The sequence below is a fragment of the Haliaeetus leucocephalus genome, unplaced genomic scaffold (assembly GCF_000737465.1).
Source record: "Haliaeetus leucocephalus isolate CR32 unplaced genomic scaffold, Haliaeetus_leucocephalus-4.0 Scaffold646, whole genome shotgun sequence".
Lineage (NCBI taxonomy): Eukaryota > Metazoa > Chordata > Aves > Accipitriformes > Accipitridae > Haliaeetus > Haliaeetus leucocephalus.
In genome coordinates, this window is record NW_010973082.1 from 2,269,061 (window position 1) to 2,291,591 (window position 22,531).

Genomic DNA, 22,531 nt, shown 5'->3' on the forward strand with positions numbered 1-22,531 from the left:
CTTTACATCTTCACAGAGGTTACAATCAAATGAAAGAGAAAAGAGTCTGACTTTCATCTTGTAGCCCAGGATGTTTTCAGGGCTTTTAAGCACACAGGAGTCCCTGGCTCTCCTCCCTGCGCCGAGGCCACCAGCTCAGGCTTCTCTCTAAGAAAATCCTGCGTCAGGCCGAGCTTTATGTCAATACGTGCCACAAGGGATGCAGAGACAGACAGACAGACAGCCTCTGCATTTCTCTCCTGCCATAACTACCTTCTGCACTGGCAATCACTTGGATCACTGTTTTCATTCACACTGGTCATACGGATTCACACTTACTCTGGGCTGACGCAAATGACTTTTAAAGGAACAAAGTCATGGAGAATCAGGAGGGAAGTGAAGTGATTTGTTGCATGCTCTATTGTAATGTCATTAAAACAAAGGGATTAGATGGCCCAAGCACTGCAAGAGCAAAAAGCATAAAAGAAAGCACTCAGCATGTAGTGTCGAGGCATGTAGGAATCATTTTAGAGGGTTACTAGCTGCAGACAACGCTGACATTAATTTTCTATTGGAAAACGCTGGTGACATTAATATCTGCTATTAATACTGAACTTTGACAGTATCTCATAAATTCAACCTGTCAATTACAATGGCACTGAAATAAAGGTGCTCTGAGGTCAAGGAGATGTGGTGTCCAAATGAGACTTATATTCCAGGAGAAAAGCGGCAAAAACAATCTTTAACAAAAGCATCAGATCCATATGTAGGAAAACCAAAGGGTGGTTTTAAATGTCATGTTTTTCAAAGCGAGAATTGATGCTGGAACCAACTCTATAAACTGGCTGGCTGGACTTTTAGCTGCAGCTGAGGACAATCAATCAAAACAGCTCTGCGACTCTGAGAAAGTGAGAGAGAGAAAACACACACACACACACCATGGAATATGAGAGGGCAGATTATGAGCCATGCGAGGCCTCTTAAAATTACACTGCGAAGTAAAACATCCTTGTGTTTCATCCGCAACAAAATGTAACCTGAAAGGCTCCCCTCGACACACAGCGGAATATGGGGCTTATCGTTACCGAGGGCCGGGCAGGCTCGTGAAACACAGCTGAGGAAGAGGAACTTCTTCCCCAAAGTCTGCACGACCCGTGAGCTCTTTGCAGCAAGGAAACCCCTGCAGCCCGATTCCTGTGAGCCCTCCTCAAGCCACCCTGCTCTGCAGCTGAGGGGCACAAGGATTGATAAATCTCCACGAGCAATGCTCCCCTATCTCCTTCGATGCTGGCTCCAGGGCAGAGCTGCAGTATTTTAGGGTTCACAGCCACCTCTGCAGGCACTGCCAGCCACGGCCGTGGCAGTGACAGTGCCAGCCCAGACACTGGCAGTGTCTATGTGCACCTCTTCAAAGTGGTCGGCATGTCCCTAGCGCAAGAGGTACCACCATTCGGGAACCCCTGCTCTAAATATCACCCTCCCCATCAGCCCTTCCAAGGGATCGCTTCCCAAACAGACACCTAGACTAGTCCAGAAGCCCAAACTGCCCCAACAGAGACTGGAGCCACTAACCTGGGAGAGAAAGGGCTGGATCCCAGGCTGAATTACATCCTGCACAACTTAAATATTGCAGAGCAAGTTGGGATTTGACTCTGAAAGTCTGCGCCGAAGCGATGGATGGGGAAGGGAAGCATGTGGAGGGGCACGAGGCACGTGTGCATGCCCCGGCGCAGCTGCACGCACAGGCACTCTCCTTTGCAGGGCTGGGGGAAGGAGCCACGGGCAAAGGCAAAGGACCTCATAGCCGAGCGAGGCAGCTATGCAGGTTTGGCTCAGTCAAACCAGCATCAATCTGGAGCCAGTGGCCTTGCTCCAGACTCAGCAACACCTTGCAGTGCACGGTCCCCCCTTTCTCTAGACAGTAACCGTGTTACCCAAAAGCAGCATGAGCTGCCGTCTTCCCCTCCCACCCCGACAGCCCCCATGCTCCTGCCTTTGGCTAGCAGCTTTTCTCTGAGGACCTGGCCAACAGCAACGAGCTCCTGATAGGGGTGGGCTGTGGTTTCCCTGCGTGGTTTCCCAGGCTGCAGCTCTCGTGGGGGACACCTGCAGCCCACGCTGGAGCCCAGTACTCCTGGCTGCCTTCAGCATCCCGACCAGAGCTGGACACAGCCCAAACCGCACGCCGGCACAGGCTCCAGGGGAGCTCACTAGCACTCCGAAAGTCTGTGGGCAAGTACAGAGGGATTGCTGCCGATGCAGTGCTGAGAGCCCTGGAAACTTGCGCTGAGATATCCCATTTTTCACAGATGTCGTGCTATGCATACTGTTATCCTTTCTCATCTGGAGAAGAAGAGCGGAACACCCTTTTAGGCCCAAAGCAGCTCATCCCCAGCCCAAGGGAGCCCTGGGCGCTGCAATGCTGCTGGGCTTGCGGGCAGGTGGGGGACTGACCATTGCAGCCTCCTCCTGATCTTTGTGCAACTTATCTGACAATCTATTTCCCTCTGGAGCTTTTGTCCCAGACACTACCCCAGCAATGTCTTCCCACTCCAGACCTCATCACCCGCCTGATATAGCAGAGTAAGTCGGTGGGACGTAGGGCAGGGGCCTTCTGCAGGCAGGAGGCTGGCAGTGCACCGCAGGTGGCAGGCTGGCCGGGACGGGCCGGCCGGACTCGGAGCGCGGTGTCCGGAGAAGAGGCGACCTCACGGGACGCTGGGGCCTCCCTCCCTTACAGTGATGCTGCCTCGTATGCTGCGAAAGCAGCTCGAGTAGCTGAGCTGAGATCCTTGTTTATAAATTCTTTTTACGATGAGCATTAAATATTTTCCACAACACAGACACTTCTTCTCTTCTTTCTCTTTTCCTTTGACACCTTTTCCCCAGCAAAGCCCTATGACTATTGCTTGCTGTGGCCTCATTTAGCATCACCATCGTCACCACACATTCATCCTCATATAAAACAGAAATCTATTCCATCAAGCACTTAACATAAATATTAAAATAATGGAAGGGACAAAATATAAATCTACATACAACTTCATGACTACCATAGCACCTATTACCATGACAAAGCAAATTCTGGTTCAGGGGGAAGGGAAAGGGAATGAGGAGAAAGTTAGGAAGAGGGACTTCGACTGTCATTAAATATGTAAATCACTCTTTTACATTTTTTTTGTTTTGTTTTTGTTTTAAGGTTACCAACCTTATTAAAATTCATTTCACTAACCAGCTCGTTCTATGTCACTATGGATACCAAAGAACCCTTTTAAAAACTTCGGCGAGGCGGGGGTTTCTCAGAATAAAAACAAAACAAAACAAAACATAGCGACTTTCTGTTGGTGCTTTCATGACAAGTCCTGCCACGCGCCCCTCCCCTGCACCCACCAGTCCACAGAAGGGCAATTCATTTACAAGTCCAGTTCTCAGTCTCCCAGGATGAGTTTGACAAAAGAGGCGACGTCTGTCTCTTTGGATTCATGCAGGGTGAAGAAAGGATGTTGCTGGGAAAGAAAAGAAAGAAAAAATAGAAAAGTTTATTATTCACAACGCTGAGGACCAAACCTAAAACCTTTTCAGACAGTCTTCTAGGCAGTGAAAAAGATTTTGTTGCTAGCATCATAATATTGGGCTTTCCATTCTTTGCAGCTGAGGCAAGTCAGGGAGCCCGAGGGGCCATTTCATGAAGGCTGCAGATTCGTGCTGGCCTCTCAGGTTCCCTCTAAACCCTGCCCTGGATGGGATGGCTGAACTGGGCTGCTCTCAAAGCGAGGGAAAGTATTAAAAAACACTGCCTCCATCTCTAGCACTTCATGCCCTTCGGCACACGCTGGCTCACAGCTCTGCGGTGCCCAGGGAGGAGATGTGCTCCTCTTGAGACGGTGGTTACCCACCCCACCGTGCGCCAGCTCCAACAGGAGCAAGGAAAACCTTGCAGGAAAGCTGACTGTAGTGGGTTTTCCCTCAGCTTCCTGCTTTATCTGTGTATTTACCCTCCGGTGACTTCTGAGTCTCATTTCTTCCCTGCAATTGCTCATACTCGCAGCAGGAGATGGCTACTTTACCCCCAACCACCGCAAAGAGGAAAGCCATCCCGGCTGGAAAGCCATCCGCAGTTGTATGTTTAACTACTTAATCGTGACCAACATGGGAAGACATCCTGCCAGAAAATCTTGCCTACATTTCAGCACAAATGGAAAAATATGTGTAAGGAGAAAAAAACACAACGAAATGCCCCTGACGGCAACAGCAAAGCCCCTCTCTGCTAGCACCAGTGACTCAGTTTGCTACCAGGGAGTCAGCCAACATCCACCTGAAATCACCACACACTGTTCGACACGCTGTCCTAGCAGTTAATTGGATTTATTTGTATGGAGGGTCTCAGAAAGAACCAAAAGGCAGCTGGGGCCCTGCAGGGCTCACAGGTGACCTCCAGTCTGTGCAAAATGCTGTTGTGCTTCCTATACACAGGCTGGGGGTGCTCAGTTTGATTCCTGACCCTCTCATTTCAAGCCAGATTTTTAAAGACAACTTGAGGTTTCCAGGGTTTTTCAAAGCTGCCCCTCACCTCAGACCCTGAGCGTTGGCTGTTTTATGGCAGTGGCCGAGTGGAGGGAGAAGATGAGCAAAGAAAAGAGACTTTCCAAGGTGGGCTTGAGCGGAAAGTTATCCAGTGAACAAAAAGAGGCAGCTCTGAGCAGCTGGGAAGCAACCCAAAGACACACCAGCAAGGAAGAGGAAGCACAATTATGTGGGAAACAGAGCTGAAATGGGCTGAGGCAAGGATCCAGACATAATTCAAGGTCTCCCTGGGTCAGACAGTCACGGGAATCGAAGTGTCCTGAATAGCTCTCAGAGAGATGGCCCAAATGGCCTGCCGTGCTATTATCCCAGCGTGATGCCACTGCTTTCACATCCCAGCTAAGTCGCACCCAAAGCAGAGCTTCTGTAGCCTGGAAGAACCCGCAAGCGTGACATGGGCGGCAGTAGTGGCCTCCAGCCCTGTCTCTCAGTGAATCCAAGCCCTTTGCAACAACTGAGTCTGGTTATAGCACAAAACACCCCGTGCCAGGTGGGATGTGCTCCATGCAATGTGCAGACCACCGGGGAGGAGTCCTGCAGTAGTTTCATGCTCCACTTCACCTGGGGAAGTGGGTTTTCAAATGAAATTAAGCATCCGTATCAGTTTTCCTGATGCTCAAGATAGCACAGAGTCATACTTTCCATGAGAAACCTCAATTCCACAGGAAAGCAAGGGAGCAGTCTTGGTCTAAATGACAAGTCCAATCCAGTACCGCAACTTAATGCCATAAGAGAGAGAGGAGAGAGAAAAAAAAACAACAAAACAGCAACCCTCAGCCACAGGACCTCACAACATTCATGTCAGCCATAAAATACCACAGCATTGAGATACTCTGGAGAGGTGATCCAAGAACCTAATTCAATAGAAATGCACTTGCTTGCCAATGCGTATTAATGCTGCAACAGACGGAGCTGCTCCGGTGAACCTTTTTGATAAAAGGCCATTTGGCAAACTTCAGAAATTTTCTTAAAATATATATGTATTTATTCAATAATAAAAAAAAAAAAGGAAAAAAAAAAGCCCTAAACCTCAGGCCTCCCTTTGTTTGAAACCAGTGTTTGGGCAAACTGTGTGTAAATCAGATCTATATATAGTCTAATTGCATTACAGGGCCTAGCAAGAAATGCCACAGGAATTATTCATTGCTTACAACTCACGTTCAAAAGGTACATGGATTTCCAGCATGTATTGCAGCTAGAGAGCACCTTAAACCCTGGTACCTTCACACCACAGAGGTCCCAACACCTCCAAGCAGACAGAGTGAGGTAGCAGGGAGGCTGACCCCCTGGATGGTATAACGCATGTCCTACAAGTTATGGGGTAGGAGACACCAATGCCTGAGGAAATTCTGCAGCAGTTTCCACCCTTAACCCAGAAGATCTTGCCAGATCTTGACACCAGACAGGGGTGGGCATGTAGGGACAGGCAAGCATTTGGGTCAGGATCTTCAGAAATAACAAAGTTAGGCACCTTCCTGCCTTTAGGAAGCTGTGAATCAGGTGAGAGTAAAAAAGGGACTAGATGCTTATGGGAGTGAAACACTGACTTCCTAAGCTCTCCTGCTTTTTGCCAGCTATTAGGAGCACCAGGATCAATACCAGAAAGTCAGGAGAGAGAGAGGCCGTGAAGCTGTGGAGCCCTAGCAGAAAAATCTCACCACAGACCCTGTTCTTGCCAGCTCCAGCCCAGAGCTCTGGCTGAGTACACACCAGTGTCTGCACTGCTGGGAGTTCATCAGCAGTTAAGTGCATCTGACCTCAAAGCCCTGCACTGCCTTGCATTTCCCCTGTCATAAGCCTTTATCAGCATTTTCTTCCTTAGTTATTCCTCTGTCCTAGACGTGCTCACAGCAAACAGTCTCTAAGCAGCAGATGAAATTCAATAACCGGAATTATTAGTCACAGACTCGTCCCTGTCCCTAACATCCAGGAATTACTCTGTCCAAAAAGTCTCCTCTCCAAGGCACCTTGACAGTAAAGCCTAGCAGGCCACTCAGCTCCTGCAACCCACGTGGAGCATCCGTGATACATCCATTTCACTTAGGTGTTTGAAGCCATCACACAAACCCAAGAGGAGGATTTTATCCTTGCTAACTGATTCTTCACAGCCTCATTCTTGTCCCTTAGCAAATTTGTTAAGAGATTTTTCTCCCTTGATCTGACTGCAATAGCACCTGAGCGAGATTTCAAAGAGCATCTCTGATTTGCAGTCACCCTCCTGAGACCCTGAAGTGCCATGATTCTCACATCTGTTATGAAAAAAGAGATGCTAAGTATCCCAAATCACCAGTCACTACTGGAAACCCTGTCTTCAGCATCTCACTGCAATCCATCTCAGCTCTGAAGCAATACACTGCTTAATGCAGGCACACTCACCATAAGCTCTGGGTATGTTGGCCGTTCTTTGGAATTCTTCTTCAAGCTTTAATGAAAAACAAAGAAGAAAAAATTTAGAAGTTACATTCTGTGTGCAATTTAAGCAAGGCCATAAAATTATACCATGACAAAAGCCAGGTTTCAAGTCTCTGTAGAATTAAGTTCAACTACTCATCCGTATGTTAAGCGAACAGCTTTAGGCCTTGAGGACACCTACAGCCAACACAGCCTGCACACAGTGCTGGGTACACACAAGTGCAGTGAGCTCAAGGTCAAACAAGAGATCCAGAGACACCATATACACCAGTCAAGGCACTGCCTGTTGCTTGGGGGCCAGGTACAATTGGGTTTTTGGGTACTATCCAGTAGGCCAGTGACTAAGGGCATGGATACAGCCTCCAACCTCTGATTGGGAGCAGCGACCAAGTGGCTCCGAAGCACGTGTACAACTATTTGTTTATCACCACGCTGTTATCAGCAGGGACGGTTACATGGGACATCCTTTTTTTCTCCTCTCCTACAACAGATGGCTCTGGAGGGTTGTAGCTGGAAGTTATTTTGGTTTCCCTCCAGCAGAAAATAGCTTTTAAAAGACAGGACGTAATCTCTACTCACTTCCTGACAGTGTATTTAGGGGAAAGACACTTGGAGCAACTTGAAAAGATCTTCACACACGTACACGTCGGTGGCGGGGAAAAGGTGTCACACTGAGCAAAACAAAAGTGAGAACCTCGGCGATGATAAGTCGCTCCTCTGCTGGGATTTGCCGGAGCCCAGAGGAAGCGGAGTACACACACTGAATAGATATTTCCTGCTTGCTGTGTGTAGCAGGCTCATGTTTAGTGTCATGTTGTGAATGAACAGAGGAACCTAGTAACGATACGTGCCAATATTGCCGAACTGAAGGTACGGGATGTGTCACATCCTCTGAGCTCAAAAGCAGCCCAAGCCGAGATGCTAAGGTGAATTTGAAGGTTAGGTGTGTCTAGAAGCAGGATTTGGGTACAATCCTCTTAATTTAGACCCTCTACAAACAAAAACCTTGTTCCCGGGTTACTAATACCAGGAAATCTGGTGACAAGTTACTGAAATCAATGTTAATCTTCAGGAATGAAGAGCCGTATTTGGATCTGATCCTGACTCAGACATCCCAGGAACTTCCCTGCAGTGGCTACAGGTAATCAGACTTTCACTGCCCCAGGCACCAGACGGTGCGATTCACTCTGCGACCTCTTGAATTTGAGATAGGCCCGAGCCAGGCCAATCTCGATACACTGAGTTGATGTAACCTGGTTCCGGGTCAGAAAAAATTCTCAGGCTCCAACAACACAAAACTAGTGCAATCTGGAGCCAAAGCGCACTTTTCTGAGTCCACGCCACTCCACTGGCGCTGAGGGATCTTCAGTGATCCTGGAGGACAGGATTTGCAAAGAGAGCAACCGCCACGTGCTCCCCAAAGGATGAGCTTTCAAGTCATGAGTGCACCTCAACAGGGTTATTCTTCTCGCTGCAACCATCATGAATGGCTGCGGCTATCTTACTCCTAAATCAGCCCACAGCTATAGCTGCAAGACACCGTGCTTGCAAAAGCAAAATATTCAGTGGGGAACAACAGCCTGCCTGGCACAAACAGGCAACTTTGCAATAACAAGTAGCGAGCCAGCAGCACGGGAGAAAGGCAGCTGGTCCAAAATCTCAGTGTGGGCCTTGCAAAAACGGTGGGCATTTTGTGAGAGGGTTTTTCCAAGCCAGCTCCCACCTCTGATAGACACAGAGCAGTGTGGGCACGGGCAGGTATTCCCCAGCGTGGGTCGGTAGAGGCGTGCAGCTGAATCACAGGCACCTCGAAAACATGTTTGAACAAGACTCCGAAGAATCTGAGTGTCGGTACTTAAAGTCCCTGGGCAGGAGTGGCTGATAATCCCCTTCCTGGGTCACAGCAGAGCCGGCCGGGCTCCAGGCCCTGACGCTGGCAGCTCGGGAACAGTCTCACATTTCTGTATTTGTCGATCTGCCGTCCTTTCTTGGCTACCACGCAAACCCACCATCCACCTGCCAACTTGGCAAGCCGTGGATGGCACTGCAGCGCCTGGAAAATAAAAACGCCTCCCAGGCGGTTTCCAGGGAAGCTGGAGGGAGAAGCAGTCAGGAGCCGCGGGGCTGCCGCCAGCTCTCTTTGAACCATACGATGAGGGCAGCTGTGAGTCTCCTCGGGTGCTGGGAGAGCCTGTGCTTTTATGCAGCTCTCGCAACCTCCAGACAGCGCACATCTGCTCCAACCCTTTTCCTACACCGCAGCCAAACTCTCCCGCTGCTTCCAGCTCCGAGTCCCACGGAAAGCAGCACAGCAGCCGGAGGGCCCCGGTAGCGGGACAACTGCCGACGGGGGCCACCACGGGGCAAAATCCGCACCGTCCCTGCCCTCAGAGCTGTGTGTGTGTGTGTCCCCGGAGTGGGAGGCAGGAGGAGGCAGCCATTTTGTGCCCTGCTCCCCTTCCTCACCCCACATCAGCCCCGGAGACATCAGGGGCTCCACAGACCTGCCTGCCTGCACCTGCCTGTGCTGCCGGCCCGGCCACAGACACCCTGTGTTGTTGATATGGGATGACTGGATGAGAAAATCTCCTAAATCCCTTCCTCTTGCGTTGTCCCCCCAAGGCGACCAAGCCTGTTCCTCACCACCTCAGGTGGGGAAGAAGCCCCCCACAACCGCCATCACCAGTGCTCTGGCAAAGGGCGCGTGTTGCCTGCGCGGCACCAGGCCTCAGCCCAGCCCTCAGAGCTCAGTGAGGGCATGAAGGCTCGTCCCTTTCCCGGGGAGGGGGGATATTTTGTTCAAAAATTTGGGGTGTACCCCAGAGAGACGCCTGTGGGGACGGGGATGGAGGAGGCTGCCGGCACCCGCCCTCCTCAGCATGGCGGAGGCGAGCAGGGCCGGGGTGAGCAGGGCCGGGGCAAGCGGGGCCGAGGGGGTATTTTACCATTGCGAGGTAAAATCGACAAACTCCGCCGAGAACTTCTCTGCCGGGAGCTGCGGCGACGGTTCCTCCACCACCTGCTTGAGCTGCTGGAAGGGCGTCCCCCAGGAATCGTAGGGAAAGCGCAGGATGGCCAGCTCGATCTGGGGAGACAGAGCCCAAGCCTCAGGCATCAGGGGGAGGACGCCCCACGGATTCCAGATTCCTGTGTGCCCACCCAGGACTGTGGGGTTTTTTTTAGGCGCCGCAGAAATACGTGGCATTTCCTCACCCCAGCTGGCCACAACGTCTTGCTTAACCTCCCCCGGCAGAAGGGAAAGGCCTGAGGAGACCCAGCAGTCTCCATATTCAATCCTCCGTTACCCTCGTGTTAGACGTCGCTTGGGAAAGTTTAGAGGTTAAAAAAAAACAAAACCAAAACAAACAACATTGCAAAGGGTAATTGCGCTATAAAACGACTCTGCAAGCAGACGGATTCCCCCTAAATGCTGTGTGGGAGATGCCACCCATCCCTCTTCTTCTGAGGGGGACTTTGCTTAATTTCTAAGTGCTGGGGAGTATTTTTTTGGTATTGAAATCCAACCTGCTCCAAGGCGACAGATGTGCAGTGCCGGACTCTTTTTCGCCTTAGCCCATGCTGCCATCTCCCGGCAGCCCACGGCCACGGCAGCGGGGTCGTCCCCACCAGGGTGGCAACCCACGGACACATACAAAGACAGCGAGGAGTTGTCAAAGCACCTCCATCCTCCTTCCCCTCAACCCTGCGGCGTGCTCCCTGGTATCCCCAGAGGTGTATTCCCATTTCCACCCCCACCACCTTCCCAGGGAACCAGTGCCACCAGTGTCGGGGGGGGAAAATGACTGCATGAGCAACGCTCAACCCTCCTGGCATCACTGCGAGCCCCGAGGACTCCCTACCATTGTGATCCCCAGGCTCCAGATATCGGATTTGACGCTGTATCCCTTCTGGTTCAGCTCCGGGTTAATTCTTTCAGGCTGTGAACAGAGACAAAGGCAGTTGAGGGACAGGGATGGCCCCAACACGATGCCCACGCCGACCTAAGAGGGGTCTTTCATGGTGACAGCCCAGGGCCACTTAGTCCATGCCACCAGCTTGCTCCCTGGGTTGTCAAGGGGCCAGATCTGGTCCTAGATCCTTGCCGGTAAGGGCAGGCAATGAAATGGGTCACCAGAAGCAGATGATACCTGCACCAGGGACTGGGCTGGTGGAGCTGACCCAGCACATCTGCACGTAGGGGTGACACGTTTCAATTCTCCGGGACCATTTTCACCCTGTGCAAGTGCTCCACACAGAGCAAATCACAAACAGCAGCTCCCCGGAGGAGTCTGGGGACTGTTTTTCCTCCCAGATGGAAAGTACTATTGTCCCCACAGGGCAAATGGCAAAAAATGCAACACGGAGTAATTACAGAGCCTTCCCCAAGGTCACAGGGAGGTGATAAGGCAGCAAGAAGCTGTGCCTAGGAGATCTGATCTGACCCCTGAGATCCGTCTCCCCTCTCTGCCCCTTTACGAGTAACTTCAGGGATACGTCTTCCAAAACGAGTCCCCAGGACACATGCCGGAGGCTGATCCTTCCCCCTTTAGGATGACCCGATGCCCAGGCTCATGTTCCTCTGGCTGTCCCACAGCAGCTTTCACACGCAGCTTCTCCGTGGCTCAACTTACAGCCATGTAGGGTTTGCATCCTGCATCCATAGTTTTAGCAACCGAGTCAACGAGGTAACCGCTAATTCCAAAATCGCACATTTTCACCTGCCCCTGCGTATTGATCAACACGTTAGAGGGCTTTACATCTGCAAGAAGGAACACATACCACAGTCACTGTCATGCATGGGTGGCTGTGCCAAGCCAAAAAAAAAGCCAAAGAGCTTCCTATCAGCAGAGGGCACCAACGGTGCCCGTGCAAACCCCTGTGCTTTGTGCATGCCAGAAACCCGGCTGGCCGCGGGTATTGCAAGTTCAGGTGACTGCCTCATGGGCCTGTCATATGTCCTGCAAGTGTCCCTTCGCTGCCAGACTCCTCTCTCTGATTTGGGGGAGTAGGAGGTAACCCTGCACGTAACCATCGGATCCCGCTGCGCAGGGGTGGCCACGGACATCAGAGCGCTCACAGGGGAACAGCCGAGCGGGGCTGGGGGCATCTCCAGAGGGTGTCTGCAAACGGCTGGACCGCTGGCAAGTCCCCAGCTGGATCTGGTCTCATGCCAGCAAAAGGAAAAACCCATGGGGAAAGGATGAGGGGTGGGCAGGAAAGGGTGAAGAGGAGCAGGGGTTGCAGAAGGAGGGAGCAGTAAACTAAGGCAAGGACCAAGATTTCAGAAATGGCCTCTAATTTTAAGGATACCAAGCTTGAAGGCAATGTGAACAGCAGCAGGCGTGTGGGTGCTCCACACCTTATGGAAATCAGGCCAGTGTCTCATCTATTTATTACTGCCAGATTTATCTGCTTCCCATCACGGCCTTATAATCCTTGGTGCATTCACACTTGCATCATGCCCATGAAGGCAGTTACAATCACCATCAGAAAGAGAAATTAAGGCATAGAAAGAATAAGTGATATCCAGGAGAGCATGGAGGTGCTTTCCTGCACAGCAGGCAATTGCTCCCTGTGAGGCTAACCCCAGATGAAATCTCAACACAGCGCAGGTAGCGCAGGCTACCCTGCTTTCTCGTCCCAGCACTGATCCTCAGAAAGGGAGCAATCCTTTCCCTGCTGCCACCCAGAAATAAGAGGTCTCTTCTGCAAGAAGGTCCCCTGTCTACATGTGATAAACTATTAAATAGAAGAACTGAAACACCATCCGAAGGAGGCCAGAAGCTGCTTTTGAATCCTGCTTATTAGAATTGGGTGGTTTACAGTTCGTTAACATCTGCTCTCTAATCAGCATTTTGCAATCAAAAGCTTCAGGTAGCTGAGATCCTCACCCATCTGTTACTATGCTGAAATAAGACAATTTTCAGTGGAAATCAAACAAGTAAACAGAAATCCAGAAGCCGAGCAGCATTTTCCACCTACTGTAAATGATACAGAAGGCAGAAACTCAACCCCCAGCCACATGCAGAGTGTACAAAATATGACTGCTAGAGCTGAACTTTGTTCGCTTGAGATGCTCCTTTCCCCGGCAGTCACACACTCCAGAGAGGGCTTTTTCCTCCTCATGACAAATTGAAAATGACCCTTTAAAAATAAAGGTGTCAAGCAGCAACACTGCAAATTTGTTTCTTTCTAAGTGTGTTCATGGCATCTTTGAGATGCTCTAGAGGGGAAAATGTCAGAAGAGTTTAAGGAGGGTATTTACGACTTCACTTGAGGCTATTTTAGATATCAAACTGTTCTGCCCCACCAGTGCTCAGGGAAGCTCACAGAAGGGGATGAGGATGGTCAGATCACTGCATGAGGCATCACACTGGCATGGAGACGCCTCTCACTGCACGTCAACATGGAGCCGTCGAGCCAGGGAAGAAGCCTTTGCAAAGCCTGATCCAAAGCCCACCAAGGTCAGAAGGAAAAGTCTGTTTTAATTTTGCAGAGGTGTTGAAGCAGACCATGGATGTAGACTGTGCATTAGGGAAATGCAACCCAGGGGGAAACAGCCCTTTTTCTGCCAGCACAATAAGGCTGGAGTTCACTTCTCCACCTCGGGGCAACGCTGGGACCAGCATGCAGTTTTTAAAGAGCAAACCAGCAGACATTTCCTCTGACTACATTGTGCTAGTCATGAGATGCTGGGGCATATTTTTGCTGTCAAAGGCCCATTTTATCTCGGATATTTTGAGAGCCCTGTGCCTGGCCGCAAGGCCAGCCCTTGCAAAGCTGAGAGCACGCGGCACAGGGCAGACAGATACCAGCATGGTCATGGCTGTGCGCCTGGCACTTACCTCTGTGGATCACGGAGAGCTTACTGTGTAGATGTTCTAGTGCTTTTACAATCTGAAACAACAAATCCAGAGTGAATCACAGCTGGCAGCACCATGGTGAGGAGGAAATTCTATCTGGCTTCATCCACCCCATCCTCACTGGACCTACTTGCAGGGAAGGAACTACATTTCCCACAAGTCCTGCACCCTCACGGCAACCCAACGTGACAGTGGGTACCCAGGGATCTCCCAGGAGCTCCAGGACCCTAATGAGAAGGCAAAGTCGCTGCAGGGCCCTCCCCACATCTAACACTGTGCCATCTCTCAATTACATGTATAGGCACATTTTGGGTTGCTTATGGCTTATAAATAACATCACCTCAGACCAGATACTGGAAGCCAGCTTAGGAATGTCCACGTGGGCTGGCCCATGGACCATGCTCTTCCTGGTACAAATACAGCAGGGAGCTTGGGTCATGTAGGACTTGGCTTAGAAGAGAAATGCCCTTTCCCTTCCCTCCTTGCCCTGCTAATACTCACAGAGACGGCTATTTTCCCTAAGATGTCCTCAGGAATCGTCAGGCCTTTGTCAATGACGTGTTTGTAGAATTTGTCCAGTGAGGTATCCATCAGCTCCATGCAAATCCACACGTCTCCCTGGAGGATAAAGAAAGCAAATATCTGCCTACTGGAATGAAGCATCCATTCCTTTCCTTTCACATGCAAAGGTCTTCTTTGGCACTTGCCCTTTGCTGGCCTGTTTGCCTCTTCCCTGTCTTTTAAAACTCATTCAACAAAACTGTACTGGGCTTTCTTTTTCCCTCCTCTCCAGCTGGAATTAAGTGCTGTCCACCTTCACTACCATTTAGGATGTATTTTCTGCTGTCTTTTCCCAAAGCAGAGTCCCGCTGATTTAGGAGCCCAGAAAGTTATCGGGACTGAGGCTCCTACACGTTCAGGTCACTGCAAATGCTCAGCCAGGAAAAGTTCAGTTCTGCAGAGCTATGCTTAAAACTCTTCAATAAATCTTGCTTTGCAGAGCTTTCCACATTTTTCCTCCATGTGGCTTTCTCATTGCAAGTCAGGACAATATTAACACTAACGGACCGGGCTGTGAGTTGGTGTCCCCATCACTCAAACTCACTACCAAGCCCCAACGTCTCAGCGCAAGGGCCTCGCACATTCCTGGCACTGGGGCTTGCCTGCCCTTGGCTCCTCCTCACGTGGGACCGCATCTCTCCTCGCTCGCCAAGAAGTAACTGTACGTGACAGATCCTTAGGCCAGGACTGAGCAAATCCATATTGTACCAAGTCTCCATGTCTAGATGGAGATTAAAGCCCTGGCACTTGGAGGGAGTCTAGGCATGGGAATTCAGAGCCTGGGACAGGATCCAGTCTCCCAGGGGAAGCACGGCGGATCTCCAGGATGCCATACCTCTCGGAAAAGTGCCCCGTAAAAGGTGACAGTGAAGGGGCAATCAACCGTCCTCATGGAGATATCCAGATCCATTAATAACCTCTTCTGCTCCTGGCTGTTCACGGTGGCTCGGATCCGCTGGAAGACAAAGCATTTTAGCGTTGGCTGTCAGCACCGCCATACCACAGCCATACCCGTGCTGGCCTCGGTGCCTTGACATCACACCTTTACCCTTTTATCACACCTCTTTGCATTACTGTTTTATCATACCTATTTGTCATAGGCACATCAGAAGCACAGCACCCGCAGTAGGAGCACCCTGGTGCAACAGCGCAATGGTGGCTGAAGGGGTCTTCTCACCTCAGCCCAAAGGGCAGGTGATTTTGCTCTTCCCTGCAAACGCCACTCTTTTTGCAACAGCCAAAAGTCACTGGGGCTTGGGAGAGGAGAACGGAGCAGGAAATCAACTTCTAGGCTGGTGAAAACCCATGACTTTTGGAGCTGCGGTGGACATTTATTTACAACAGCAGACTTTGGTCACAAGAGAGGGCTCCAGCCCTGCAGCCAGAGCCCAACTCCTCCCCATGGCTTTGGAAAATGGACATTTCCCAGTCTCCCAGGGAAGAGATGTCATTTACGTGAAACACCTGGAGACCCTCAGCTGGGAAGCACCACAAAGGGGCATGACACAGTCCAACTGAGGTCAGTAATGTGATAGAATTAAACTGTTCAGCATCAGAGATGCAAGTAATAGCCTGAATGTTCCTGCCATACCCTCTTCAGGCCTTCCATCATACTCAGAGAGGTCTTTTGCTTTTTGGTGAACACCAAAGCAAACACAAAGACCAAATACAGAGCACAGAGGCCCTGAGACACATCCCAGCATCCACAGCAAAGTCTATCCACAACTGAGGAGCTAAGAATTTTCCTTCAGTTTGCTCATAGCTTCCAGCTCTACATCTTTTTTTCTCTTTTTTCTTATTCTGAAAGGAAACTTGAGCTAAAATTCAGCCAAGCAAAAATTGGTCCTTCCCAAATTACAAATTTTCCCATGACTATTTCCCTAAGCTGCAAGCTTATGAGTCTAAACTGTTATTATGAAAAATTTCATAATAGTATCTACAAGCCTGTCATGAATCAAGATGCCACTGTAGCAGACAAAATGTGAAAATTCCACCAAAAATTTCCTGTTCCAAAGAGGCTAAAAAAGTCCCAGCTGAAGAAAATTATCTTATGCAATTAAATTTACAGTACACTCTTCGTTACAATTACAATTAGTGTGCAGAGCCCTGAATTGGAGGGTATATCTACATTAGGAAAAAATACGCATATTTAAAAAATGATGGCAAATAGCTTGTAAAATCCTAGTGAAAACAGGAATATTGTAGACAAAGGTGAACAATATGTTCGTAGGCACTACAATGCTGGAAACACATTGAGCATCATATTTTTAAAACACATCCCTTCTCTTGGTTAAATGGCCCAAATCTACCTCGGCACTCTTTGCGCCTGTGTAGAAAGAGGATTCCGTACAGAAAGAAGTCGATCCCAGTAAAGGCATGCGTGAGAACAAGTGAGATTAGAAATGTGCACAGAGGGTGTCCACACACAACGATACAGACAGAAAGCACCTCGGGAGGCTCACTCTACCTTCACTGCCATGATCTGCCCGCTAGGCATGTGCCGCATCTTCTCCACCACCCCGTACGCACCTCGTCCCAGCTCGGAGATGGGCTCCAGGTCATCGGCTTTCACCTCAAAGTTCTGCAGGGGAAAAAAGCACCAGTGCTAAGGTCATCATGTGCTATGCAAGGAGTGAAACACCCCTAAAATCCAGCCCTGCTTGGCACATAAATTCACCTCTGTGCATCCCCCTCCCTGTCTGTGTTCATGAGGCTAGAAACAAAATCATGGTCCTCAGGGGCTGCCAGGAGGCTTAACTACCGTGCAGTAATTAGCAGAGTTCTGAAGAGGATGTGCCTCCTAACGGCATCAGCAGGAAGCCTGTGTCAATGAGCATCCTGAGCAGGGCGGGCGCAGGAAGGACCGTTCTTTCGGTGGGATGCTCTCCCCCCAGCCACCCGCACCCGAGTGTCCCTCCCCACCACCTTCAGCTGCCAGCACTTTCAGCTTCTCCATCATTTAAGGGCTGGGATGAAAAACATCACGGCAGCTTCTCCCCTAGGAATCACCTTCAGGCTTTTTTTTTTTTTTTCCCCCTTCCATCCTCCTCCCACAAACAATTATGGAAATATCTCCACATTTTTTTAAGGCCTGTAAAAGCTTATTTCTCCAGACCTGTAGATGGGCCAAATACCAGCTGAGTGTGCCCCATTTTTAAACCACAGAGGATTTATTTTGTCTAGCATTCGAGATCTCTTTCTCCTGGCCTTACACAAAGGATGACTTTGTTTGGAGCCCTGCATTCTAACCTGCCCTTCTCCTTTCTGCCGCGATATTGTGCAGCAGCTCTATTTTTTGCTTATTATTATTTTTGGATGTTTAAAATATGCTTTTGCTACTAAAACCAGCCATTCTGTTTGCTGAACGCACAACCACATCAGTCAATCATCCTACAGAAAGAAGCGGTTATAATGAACTGATTCACAGTGCATAATCCCACACCGCTTTTTGCCGGCGCAGCAAAAAAAAACCTGCAGCCTGAAATGTGCTGGCTGGGGATGCCACGGCGTGCAGGGCCCATACACTGCGTTACTGTGCGCTCGGGCTCCCGGTCATTCACTCGCAGCTCCGTCGCATGCAAAAGGAGCCCTGACTAACATTTTTGTGTTACGGCAGAGATTTAAGCATCCCTGACTGCCTGACACTGCTCCTACTGTTCAACGGGACCCTCTCCAAGAAAGGACTTTGACTCTCTCAAGGCCACTCTTAAATTTAGCAGCCAAGTTTAAAGGGAGGAGAGGGAAAGTGGCTTTCTCTAGGGATCAGGGGTGAGTGTAGAAAGGCTGGTGGAAAAGGGAGCACATCCTAAAGGAACTTGGCTGGACAAATAGGTAACAGATCTATGGGAAATGCAAGCCATGGCATGTTGGTCCCTCTGAGATAGCCACATATCTGCACCCATAAAACAGACTGAGCTCCGGGTTTTACAAGTGCGTTTCTCTTTGCACTGTCCAACGTGGGCTCTCTGCCTCTGTGCATGGAGCCTTTTTGGAGTGCTTGAGCTTTTCCTCGTCCCTGGGACTGCAGGGGAGAAATGATTTTCTTGGAGCGGGCGCTTGCTCTAGCAGCAGGCATTTTCTATGCCTCAGTGCTGCACCATTTTGCTCCAGAGGCATCTCACACTCTTTCCACCTTCCAGCCCCTGCTCCATGCCAGGGAAAATACAAAATCCAAAATGAAAAAAAAAAAAAAAGCATCCAAAGATAGACATTATAAAACACTATTGGATTAGCATTTCACTTCATAAATTAACTTGCCGACACCGAGGCCTATCTTTTGCACCTAATAAATTTATTGCCCAGCTTTAAATTGCTTGTATGAATGCTGCTGTGCCATTTTCTCCTATCAAAATAGCTGTCCTCAGTTTTGTTTTTTCCCTGCTATTTTTTTATAACATCAGGTGGACTGGTTTCCATGCTGTCAGAAGGATTTGCTTCCAGGACAGGAAGATCTGCCTTGAGTTAGACTCCTGATGAGAAGACCTTCTATATTAGTGAAAGGAAATACTTTGGATGAAGGCTTTAAATCAGCAAAGGAACTGCAAAGGAGAGTAAAATCTGCTGTCAGCAATCCGCTTGCTTTATAATTGTTATTTCCAGGGGACTAGGTGCACCTTATTGAAGCAAGGAAGGAATTTCTAATGTGGAAAACATGAAGGGGACCCAGGTGCAATGGGATGCAAAGGGTGAGCATTTGGAGGCATGTTCATCAAAGCGGTGACAACCAGTAGGTCACACTGCAGCTGGCCATGGGGCCGTGGGTCCCACGCAGACAGCCCTTGTCGGAGAAGCACAAACACCAGACACTAGTCAGTTCTCTGTGGCTGGAGGTGGCTGTCAGGGCTCACACAAGCTCCCAGGCTGGCTCTGCTTAGCTTTTATTCATCCAGCAACTGCCTTCCATTTCAAGCAAAATGGGCTACATTTTTTTTTAATAGCTGCTGTTTATTAATCTGCCCTTTTTGGGGGGGGTGAAGTTAAGCAATCCCACGAGCAGCCTGCCTGGACAAGCAGTCAGCACCACAGCAGCCAGCCCAGGATGGTCACCCGTCCCCAGAGGTCTTCTCCTCACCATAACTCCTAGTCTTACCTCCTCACCAATAGAGATACAGGCTTTGGAGTCTAGATCTCTGGGTGGCCTGCAGGAGAGAAAAGGGTAAAGATGTGAAATGTTCCTTATAAAGATCATTTTTCCCTCAATGAATAAATACAACCCACACGGTCCCCTAGGCTATCCCCTCACACCAGCAGGACAGAAGCCCTTGCAGCCCTGAGCAGCCTAACCAGTCTCCTTGCTTTGCAGGAGCAATAGATCCTGCAAAGATCTACAGCCAAGATCCACAAAGTCACCCCAAAAAGAGAACAGGAAGGAAACTGCTGCAATTGGCATTTCTCACATCCAACCTCCCTGTGCAGGAACCCAGAGAGATTCACTGCGAAAGGCGAGCCAGGTGGCAAGCACCAAATCTCTGCCAGCCTGTATGAAAAATGGATTAAATGGGCATAAAGGTCTAAAACCACTGTAAATGATTGCTTAAGTCATACAGCATGGGTTAACAGGCTAATAAAAATCAATCCTCAAGGAAGCAAAGAAAGTCAGGCGGGCTGGAGTTGCAACTTAAAAACACAGGGTTTTCTTTTGCAAGGCTGACTATGTAGGGAAGGGTGTGCATTTTTATGCCTTGACCAAATGCATTAGTTACTCAAACTGGGTGGCAGAAGGGTCACATCAATTAAAATTGGGTGCCCATTCTCTTTTTTCCTTTTCCTGGGCACATCATTAAGCAGCACATGAGCCATGTACCACGTGTAGTGATGGGTAGAGGGTGATGGGCTGAGACTCCCTGGTTGTACCCGGGGCTACGAGAGAAATACAAGGGCTGTTATTATCCTCCCTAATGGTCCCCAAATTAACCTAGGCATTTTGCCCCTGTTCCTCATGAAGGGTCCCAGTTACCCCAGACCTGCAAGCACGAGCCCCAGGTGCTGGCCGTGACCGGCCGCTGGCCCTTGGCCGTGGTAGCGCAGGCGCTAGCAAAGGCTGGAAGGCAGCTGGAGTTCGTGGTTTTCTTTTTATTCTGCCTTAGTGTTTGCAGACTTACGTGGAGCTTGTCTGTGGTTGCTCAAATGCTTCTTTAGGAATTTTCAGCCCAGGGTTTCTCTTCTTGCCTGTGAAACAAGAAAGAGGCAGAATTAAAGAAAGGCGCTTTTTTGTTTTGTTTTGTTTTGTTTTAATTTGCAAAACACAGCTTGTCTATATTTGTTGACCTTATTTAACATAAATGCCTGGCCAGGCTGGTGGTGTAGACTCAGGGCACAGAGTTCAAAACATAAAGTGCCTTTGTTCAGTAACGCTTCATTTAGACCTGCAAGGTCTGGCTGCCAACTTGGTACAGAAAACAGGCAAGAGTTCTGGCAAAGGCAGGCCATGTGAAAATGCAAAGAGAAAGGTATTTCTCCTTCGTCAGCCCTACCCACATAGGATCCCTTAAAATGTTTCTTAAATTTTAAACTATTCCAGATACATAACTGTGAACGCTGGCAGGATTAAAAATCTTTTTAAAATTGAATCTGAAAGTCCAGAACCAGATTCTGATTCTGTTTAAATGGATGTTTCACCTCTTGGTCATTAAAGTTGTGCAAACCCAGCAAAAATGAAGCAGAATTAAGTTTGCAGGCTTCAAAGTCATTTGTTTCTGTTCACACTGACCAGCCAAGCTTTTCTGAGCTGGATGAAGCTCAAGCTCTGAAGTAGTTCAAATGCAGGCTCTCCTGTAAAGGGGGTCCAAGCCGGCAGACACAAGAGCCAGGCAGACTAGAGAAATACAAGAACCTTTTTATGACTAAACATATACAGCCACATTTCAGCACGGGGTTTTGAATTCATGGATAGAATAACCTGAAAACATAAGTCATGTCACCAAAACCCCAAGGTAAACAGCTGGCTGTTTGGCTGTGTAATAAAATCCCTGGTCCCCCAAAAAGGCACAAGCATCTAATTTAGGCGTTAAACATTTTCAACCTAACAATTTATATCAATTACTTTCTTTCTTTTAAGCATGAGTTTCACTCTCTATTCCCAACACTTTCTTTCAAACTTTACCTATGTATGTTTGAGTTTGGTTTTCCTCTTGACACAAACTCATGTCAGTAGATGTCTGTGCATTCCAGTGCCAGAGGAGTGCTAGATCAAAGTGCAGGCACCCAGAACTGAAAATGACCTTTTTGAAGCGATTAGTCAATTCAGATTGCCAATCTTTTCTTAATCTTTTTTTTTTTTTTTCCTTGTCTTCTCCAAAAGACAGGACTGCTCTCGCTCCTTTTGGCAGAGTCATTCCAGGATGGGACAGGCTGCGACAACCCAGCTGACGCCTCGTGGGAAAAGCATTTATTGGAAACCACTGTGCATACTCGCTATTGTTATTAGAAATCTACAGAGCTGCAAATTTACAAAAGGAAAAAAAAAAAAGCCAATTCTCTGCTCCAAGGATCTTCCAGTCTAGCACAGAAAAGGCAAAATAAAAGAAGCAGGGTCACTCAGAAGCATGAAGAATAGCTCTCAGTTTTCCCAAAGGGTGAAAGCTGGTGCGTTAGGAAGTAAAAATCATTGTAAAAACAAGTGGAGGAACTCCTACAGTTAGCTGTTCTTTGACCTTTTTCCTTCTAGTTTTCTTAGTTGTACTACAAAGGTCTCTAGAAGGCACAACTGAGAAGCAAGCCCTGCTGTGCGACATGCTCTAGATAGCATTTCTTGCCCAAACTGCGCCAAGTGCACATCGGATCCAACAGGATGCTAAATGGGTAACGGTGTTCTTGATGTTGTCATGTTTTAGCTAAAAAAGGAATCTCAAAATCACTGCAGTCTTGCAGTGCAGGCAAACAAAAACCCTGTTTCTCTGGCAATTTCCAAGTCTGCCATCCCAGTGACCTCTCTGCCTCCAAAAACCTGCCTGCATTCTCTTGCAGTTCAAGCAAACAAGACAACCATGGGCACAAGTAAAGCAGTACCTTCATCCTTATTTTGCACGTGGGAATCAAGACACAGAAATTCGCCGGCTTGCCCACAAAGGCAGGAACTGCCTCTTTAGCTCTAGAGCTGAACTCTTTCCCATTAACACTCACCAGCCATCTCT

General features: G+C 49.0%; 1 protein-coding gene across 1 annotated transcript; it reads right to left on the reverse strand.

Annotated features, from left to right (window-relative positions):
* Positions 1–2,935: 2,935 nt before the first annotated feature.
* On the reverse strand, positions 2,936–22,527 carry MAP2K6 (mitogen-activated protein kinase kinase 6). The gene is made up of 12 exons (XM_010578732.1): positions 22,521–22,527; positions 20,501–20,567; positions 19,489–19,537; positions 16,867–16,980; positions 15,235–15,354; positions 14,340–14,456; positions 13,821–13,872; positions 11,607–11,734; positions 10,836–10,913; positions 9,921–10,060; positions 6,940–6,985; positions 2,936–3,485 (listed from the first exon to the last, which is right to left on the reverse strand). Exons 1-12 carry the CDS (start codon positions 22,525–22,527, stop codon positions 3,408–3,410), a joined length of 996 nt encoding a protein of 331 aa, XP_010577034.1. The 3' UTR covers positions 2,936–3,407.
* Positions 22,528–22,531: the final 4 nt, after the last annotated feature.

Bases quoted from the DNA above. Each gene is read 5' to 3' on its own strand.
- MAP2K6 (XM_010578732.1), bottom strand. The intron at 14,457-15,234 runs GTATGGCATCCT...TTTATCCTCCAG, and splicing joins ACGGGGCACTTTTCCGAGAG to GGAGACGTGTGGATTTGCAT. The intron at 3,486-6,939 runs GTGAGTGTGCCT...TTTCTTTCCCAG, and splicing joins CAACATACCCAGAGCTTATG to CAACATCCTTTCTTCACCCT.